This window comes from Teleopsis dalmanni, chromosome X, assembly GCF_002237135.1.
Source record: "Teleopsis dalmanni isolate 2A chromosome X, ASM223713v2, whole genome shotgun sequence".
Taxonomy (NCBI): domain Eukaryota; kingdom Metazoa; phylum Arthropoda; class Insecta; order Diptera; family Diopsidae; genus Teleopsis; species Teleopsis dalmanni.
This window is the reverse complement of record NC_051848.1, coordinates 43,289,282-43,297,636: the sequence shown is the minus strand read 5'-3', so window position 1 is coordinate 43,297,636 and position 8,355 is coordinate 43,289,282. Positions and strand designations below refer to the sequence as shown.

Here is an 8,355-nt window from a genome sequence, read left to right as displayed (position 1 = left end):
AATCAACTAGGAAAAACACGTTGACTAGAGTGCTCATTTTCGCAAACAGTCAGTTTTCTAGAGTGCATAAAAGATATACATTAAATTAATTAACAGTCGGACTGTCAGCTAACAGCACAAAAACCTGAACAAAATAAGAATAAAATAAGATTTTCTATAAAATAAAAAAGTGCCAGCTAACTGCACTAAAAGGACGGACTAAAAATCTATGTATATATAATTTTAAATATTTCCAATATTAAAGATGAAGTACTACATATGTACAGTATTTGTTACATATGTCAATTCAATATAGTTTACTTACTTGACTTGCAGCTGCACTAAACCCTGCTTGACATGAACCTTGCCTATGGTAGCCCCAGTTATCTAAAATGTAAAGTATCAAAAAAGTTTTTATTTACTCGATGAGAAATTAAACTTAGTAAGGAATCTTTTTACAGCTAAAAGGTATTTATATATAAGTTTAGTAGTGCATATATGATATATGTATATACATATATATATATACATATATTGGAATTTGATAATTCATTTTTATTTCATTTGTTTTAACAATTGAAGTCCTAACAGAGCATATTCATTTTAAAAACTCTCTCAAATTTTTTATAATATAAGTATTGTGTATTAGTTTAGATATCTATTATACACATTTTTTATATTATTATATATTGTACCAAGAAATCCGTTCGTTAGGTGTGAAATCTTTTTTTTAAATTTTTAAAAAATAAATTTGTTCCTCGGTTTCTTTAAACCTTTAAACCTTTAAACCTTTTACATTTGTATTTTATTTTCTAACAATATAAGGTAGGCGATTATAATAAATGAAGTGATGTACTCCTCAAAAAAGAATGTTTTTTCAATGATTTTTTAAAGATTCTTAAATCATATTTATTGATGTACTGACAACACCAAATAAGGATAATTATTCTCAATGGAATTAAGATAATTGTTCGTAGAATCGATAAAAAAGCAAAAGAATAATAATAATTACAAATTGCCACAAAGACGTCCTTCAATTTGAACATAAGATCCTGCGTCTCATGCCATATAGAACTGCAAGAACAAATATGGATAACAGAAAACATTGCGGCTTGACACATTTGCACATTTGCACATTTGCAAGAAAGCAGAAAATAATTCCGCAGCACATATCTCTTGAGGCGTTCTTCCCTTCCATGTGATACAAAAGGCAAAAACTGCAGTGCTGAAGATAGATCGTGCGCCGGATCAAATTGAACGATAACAATTTGTCGTTGAAGTGTTCGATTTGGTCGGCAACACAAAAACCAAAATATCAACGACATTAGCTACTACAACGACAAGGAGCGGCTAACCAATGAAATGAATTGCGTGGACTGAATAGCATGGACAAATGCATTTTCTTCATGTCGCATGTGTTTGGTGGGTTCTTCGGTCATGATGACGGAACGCTTGTTGGCCAGTTTGTGATTGGTTTTGTTTTAGTCTTTAATTTTTTGTTTGGAGTAGTGCAGAACCGTTTTGATTTCGCTTTGCTCTGCGTTTTCTGCTTTAGTGCTTTTTCTGCTATTTTATAGGTTAGAGTAATTCCCATAATAAAATCGCCCCCGTTTGGAATTACAATTAGTTTCTTATGAAAATTCTTGGTGACTGCAGTAGAGGTAATAATTTGTTGGGCTCGTTGTCGATATTTCGGTATTTTGTGCGTTAAGTTGGTATTTATTGCTTTAAGAAATGTCGGAATGTATTGATATACCTGCGTATGGGCATCTCCTATTGATGTTTCAACTTTTTTTCAGGTTTCTTACAAAATGCAGTTTATTGTAGTGATTTTTAATATTTCGTAAATGCTTTATTATTATGTTTAATTGTGCTGCAGAATGCTTTTAAAGCCGAACCCAGGTTCAATTCCCAAAACTTATTTTTATGTGGCAGCATGCCTAAAATATTTTAATGGATTTTTTTTTTAAAGTATTTATAAATGTTGCTTTTTTACAGATTTTTTTAATTCGAAAATTTATGTTTCACAAGTGCATGACAGATGCGTAATACACAAACTCAAAAGGTTTGAAATACTTTTTAAATAAAAAAAATATACATATTTCCAAATGTGTTTCGGGGACGCCTTCGCTTCTGCTTACGTCTAGGCAAAATATAAACAAAGTGTATATTTTTACTTCTATATTTAGAATCCCACACATTCTATCTATTAAACTTCAAATAGGTGAATTTTAAAATTCTGTAGCTTGTAGTTTTTGAACTAAAAACTTTTTGACCACATAGCCGGATTTATTATTAGGCCTTTGAAGTAATAAAATTACTGGACATCTACTTGACATGTATTTAAGAACAAAGTTTATAAATATAAAACAATATCGATATCATATATTACACTACATGTTTTCAATATTATAAACAAACGTTATCGTAATGAACCGCTTATAATCATTATAGGCATGCTTCACAGTACCAATGGCTCAAGTTTCTATTCACAATAGTTGAATGTTATTTGAACAATATGTAAAAGAAAACTAAAACAAATAACTGCGAATATCAATCTTTAATAAAAATTGTGCATAATTTATGCTTAAAAAAATTTCTTATAAAGGAAGGAAGCATTTTATTATCTCTGCAGAAAGTCTTTTATTTTAACTCGAACCAAGACTAAGGATAATTCGCAGTTATCAAGAATTTTGTCAAGAAAATATTATTGTACAACTTCTGAATTTACGGACGATAGTTTACTTTACAACATTTACCTATTAAACAAAAGATACTGGTCTCCTGATTAAAGTTAAACACGAGTACAGAAGACATGGTTTCATTCTGAATAAACGGAATCTATTAGAATCACCTGACTTTCAAAGGCGATAGCAGCAAATGTATGTTCAGTTATAAAACAAGTAATTAACTTAAAGTGTTTAGTCCATGATTTCGTAAAAACTCGTTGTTTATAAGGAATAACAAAGGCTGATAATTGTGAATAGCGCAAAAACACTTGGGTTGTGAGATGAAAGTTTAGGCATACTGCCTAAACAGCATGAATATAATGTAGAAAAATGTATATTTCGACTGAATTGTATATAGCATACTATATATTATTCTTCATACATGCAGCAGTTTCACTAAAATATATAGAATTTTTATTATTTTTTCTGCAAAGCTTATATAAACTTTTTACTTTAAAAAATTCTATTTAAAATGTATTTAAAGAACGATAGACGAAACTTTAATGAAACATTGTAGCATCAAATATACGAACACAATGAAACAATTTTTTATTCACTATACTATTTTACCGTTAGGTTCTAAATCCGCTACTGGCATATCGTAAGATGGAATAAATATGTACATTCATTTTTTAGAAAAGAAAATTGAATTGTTATGTGGATTTTGTGCTGCGTTTAGCACAACCTCTTCAGCAGTGCAAAGCGGTACCCAAATTGAATACCGAGGGTGTCCAATGAAATATTGGTGTTCAATGGTTCATATGAATTATTTTTTCTTCACAGATTTTTTTTTTGTGACATTTGACACTAAGAAAGTATTGAGTTGCCTTTAAAAATCAGACAGTCTTTGATTGAATTTAAAAGGATTCCCTGTTCTTTTTCAAATTGTTAGTTTTATTAATTATAATAAATATAATAGTCATGTCAGGAAGGTAATACGAGTTGCTTAAAGAATATATGAATATAACTAAAAATAAATAAATTTATTATATGTTACATAGTCAATACGAAAAAAAATGTGATTATTTATGTTTATAACTTTAATATACTGTATAAGCATTTAATATATACTTACTTGTGCGGCAAGGTGAAATTTCATTAAATTGAGAAAAGTTTCTGGATGTGAAGCACGTACCAACTGGATCATACCGCATCGATTTTATTGGTGTCATTGTATGGAACACATAACGTGGTGCACAGGCCTAAAAATAAAATAATACCCAAATAAATTTTTATTGAAATATAAAACTTTAATAAAACATTATCGGTAATAAAACGATTGTGAAGTATTTAAGGCTTCATGTAATATATGATCGCGCATAAACAATGGCACCGCCGATGTGGTCAGACGCCAAATATGGAAGCGACATAAATGTATGTCCTCGACAGCATTATTTGTGGGATGCGTGCAATTACTTTTACAAATTTATACAAACTCGGAAACTCTGAATTAAGAAAAAAGGAGAAGATATTTTTCTTTATTTTTTGACGCATCGTTGCTTTAAATGGTCGTGGAAAACACTGAACAATAGCTGAATCCAGTGAAACGATGCACGCTTGAAATATATTTGGATTTTAAATAAAAATATGTGCAAATAAAATATAACTCCCATGCATACATTATACTGAACATGTCTTTGGCCTTATACATTCGCATATACGTACATAAGAGTACGAGTAGTTTAGCCATGGTTGATGCTTGTGAAATTATATGAAGGGTATGCATCTCTGAAATGTTTCCTAATCTTATAAGTACAATTTTGTTAAGAGATAAATGCAGGAGAATTAGTATAATAATTTAAATTTATTCTTACAAAAATCTCCATTTTAACTTCGAACATTGTAAGACTTCCAAAGTACTTACTAGGATTTGGGAGACAAATCAAAGAAATAAAAATACCTTATCCAAAGTGTTAGGCTATATAGAAATTCCTAATATTGGTTGTTAAGATTTCACACAGTCAAAAAAAAAAAATGTCTATTCTCTAAAATTTCGTACCATAAGCGAATGAATGAAAGTTGCTATGCGAATTCCCGGCTTGGAGTCATTGAAGGAACGGTCTTACATTCATTTTAGAGTAGCTTATATCAGCCTATTGATAATGCCTATAATCACACATTTACCAATAAATTTTATAAGAAAATTAACGTTAATATAGCCACTCGACAAAAGTAACAGCCTAGAACACACTAGACTAAGTAAATGACTATGATTTTTGCAGATAGATAAGTTAGAGAGTAAACGTATTAACAAAATATTCAATGAATAATTAACGAATTCTTGATTATTACAGTGTATCTATAACAGATAGAAATTGTTGTTATATACAAGTCTATGTGTTATCTGTGGTTGGGTTAAAAACAAATCATCTATTAAAGTATATAGAAAAATATTGAGATTAGAGAAAACCAACTGTGATAAGAAAACACAAAAGTGGTCGGATTTTCATAATCTAACCTAGTACTAACGTAGCATTGGTCAATGGAATTTGAGAGAATTCAGTGCAAGTTTTGAACTACTTAATTATATTTGTTTCATTATTTAGTCGAATTTCTCAGTTTCCTAGTTTCTTAAGGTATTGGAGTTATTTCAATGCTAATTTAATTTTGTTCACAATTTGCTAATGCTGTATATTTTTTATTTAAATGAAAAAAGTGAGTAAGAACTTCTGAACATTTCTCATTTTTCAGTTGTTTAAAACGCTACTGGCATTTTAAAATTCATCTATGGAATCGAAATTTTGAATACTACAGTGAGCTCACATCATTGACGGACGTAGATTTAATCGCTAAATAATCACGTCAAGTAAATTCGTATTTCCTTTTCTGTGGAGTAGAAATTGCGTAAAATTGACGTTTTCGCATAAAGCTGAAATGGTTGACGTATAAATCAGCGATTATCCTCATGTTGAAAGACGCTGTAGACAACAAGACAACACAACAAATAGCAGCAATTGAAAAAGGAATTAATTTTTCATAAAAAACCATTTCTTTAAAATTAAAAAAAAAAAAACACAGGTCTTTTGCAAAAAAAAGTCATATTGTCCATTTTTGGAATGACTTAAACACAATGTGAATACCTGAGTACGTTTAGCGGTCGCTATTTCGGTTTAACGGTCATTGTTTGCAGCGGTAACAAAACAACAAAAACAACAGCAGAAGCACAATACAAACTGTAAGAAGAGCTGGAGAAGCTGAAGAATAACAAACATTGCATTATGAATAGCTGTAGTAAACTAAACAATCCAACGAGATACACGCTTTGTATCTGTTGAAAGAATTGAGATTTTAGGGCAGTGCCAGAATGCCCAGAATGCCCAGAATGCTCGAACAAGCCAAGCCAAACCGCGTGAATACCAATTTCAATCCACATCTGATGTGGTCGAGGCACAATTGCGAAAATATTTAACCGCAAATAAAACAATAAAATAAAATCAAAGCAAATCAAACACAATAAAATAATCGCATAATCATAACAAAAAATCACAACATTAAACATAATTTAATTTCGATGTTTATTGAATTTTTGATTCACTGACTTGATCAACAGACCATCACAGCACGGGATTATGTGAGCCACAGACTGCAGTGGATTAAACACTTGTAAGTTACTTCATATAATTTAGGTATAAAATTGCTTTCCGTATAACCCTGCTACACAGTTTTAGAGGTACATGTAGCTACCGATCTATTTTGAATTTTATTAACTCTGCAAATGCTATTTTACAATTTTCCATAGCTTCATAGACTTGTTATTTGACCAATGAATTTTCTATAAAATTCTCTTAAAGAATTTCCAGAATTGACAAACAAAACGTTTTACTCTATTTTGTTTATCTGTATTCAAAGGCTTGTACTAATGTCTGTCTCTGCATGTGATTGGAATTTTTAATGGTTGCAGGCTTTTGTGGTCTGTATCTCTGAGTTGTATTGTTGCAACGATTTGTTGCTAGCAAATGTGGACAGAAGTCAAAGAGTCAACACGTTTGAAGCTTTTTTCTACATTTGAAATGTTAATTTTCCATATTTAGATTAAAATAGATTACTGATCGTGTCATTGATATTGCTCGATGGTGGTCGAAAAAGGTTAAGTGTTACTGAATAACATCTAAACAAAATCTCGAATGAGTTGTTGTCAATTTTGGGTCAAAATGTTGACTTTTATTACTTTTTTTTATTACGTTATTCAAATTTATTTTGCTAAGAAGTACTATTTTAAATATTGCACACATGTCATACATATTAAGGTTTAAACATAAAAATCGTATATGTTTTATTTGATGAAATTAAGATCTTTAAATTAAATTAACTAAAAACAATAACTTTTGTTCTTTGTGTAGAAGTCATTCTATAAGTGATTAAAGAATTGCATGGAGTCATAGAGTAGCCAGACTGAAAAAAAATATACCATAATAAATAACTACATTTCTTTGATATTATAAAAGAAAACTAATAATGAATCTTAATTTCATATTAATAATAAATTTATTAATATTAAGTTCTTGATTAATATTGAAAGTACGACTTCTTAGTATTTAAAATGTTTATACAGGAGACTCCCACAAACTTTTTATGACAAATTATTTGTCTGTTAATTAGTGATTTATTCTTATATTATGTTTTGTTCTAATTTTTATGTATTTTAATATTATTAACTGATATTTTGGGTGTTTTTTTCTTTACATTTAGTGCTGTTAGTTGACATTTAGACTTTTATTTATATTAAGTTATATACATCAGCAAGATGGAGTACTCAAAACTCTAAAATAAGTGAAATAACTGGATTTACTTCGTATTTAATATAAAATAAATTCGAATAAACTTAATAAGAACTTGAAAGATTAAGATATGAAAAATTGTTTCATTTTCCTGTATATCCATTAGTTAATATGTTCATTCACTAATGAAGAATTTTTCGAAATAATAAATTTGGATTTTTGATGAAGAAATTTCCTTAGTTAGTAATTAGTTTACATCAAAAACATTTCAATAGCTTAGAGTGCTTTAAATTTAAAATCTTGATGTAAACATTTGTAGCCATTAATTGATTTTTAAAGAACTTAACCCACTTAGCGAGCATTAAATATTGCCAACCATAAAAACGTTTTTATTTCTTTGAAAGTAAGAATAATAGACCATTTCATTGGCTTAAGTATTGCATACAAAGTTTACTATGTTTGACCACATAAACCTAAGCAAAATCGATTCCAACCTGACAATTGACTTTTGAAGGCCACACACCCAACCAAAACCAATAACACAAAATCTGCCAGGAGTGAAATCTGACAACGAGTAACACTGACCCATCAAAAACAAATCAAGAAAATACGAAATGTTCGTAACTTTAAGATTATTACCGATAAAAGTCAGACCCAACAATATTAACACAAAAATCAAAATTAATTGGAAAAGCATTACCAAAGCGAAAATTTGGAACAAGAACAGGCGAAAGCATTTTGCTCGTTCATGGATGCATGCAGAGCGCGGTGGAACAAACCGCCAACACAATTAAAAAACGTTTACCATAGCTTAGACATTGCAGCGCATGGATTTGAAGTAGTCACTCACTACTCCAGCAACAAATAAGAGTACGACATCAGCAGCACATTTCGGTCACACCTTAATCTAGCGAGACGACTGCGATGAC

The 8,355-nt window shown here is 29.9% G+C and overlaps 1 protein-coding gene across 1 annotated transcript; it reads right to left on the bottom strand.

The window, feature by feature from the left end:
* Positions 1-285: 285 nt before the first annotated feature.
* LOC119687584 (integrin alpha-PS2-like) lies at positions 286-3,917 on the bottom strand. The gene is made up of 2 exons (XM_038101954.1): positions 3,784-3,917; positions 286-366 (listed from the first exon to the last, which is right to left on the bottom strand). The coding sequence occupies exons 1-2, from the start codon at positions 3,878-3,880 to the stop codon at positions 287-289; spliced, it is 177 nt and encodes a 58-aa protein (XP_037957882.1). The 5' UTR covers positions 3,881-3,917; the 3' UTR covers position 286.
* Positions 3,918-8,355: the final 4,438 nt, after the last annotated feature.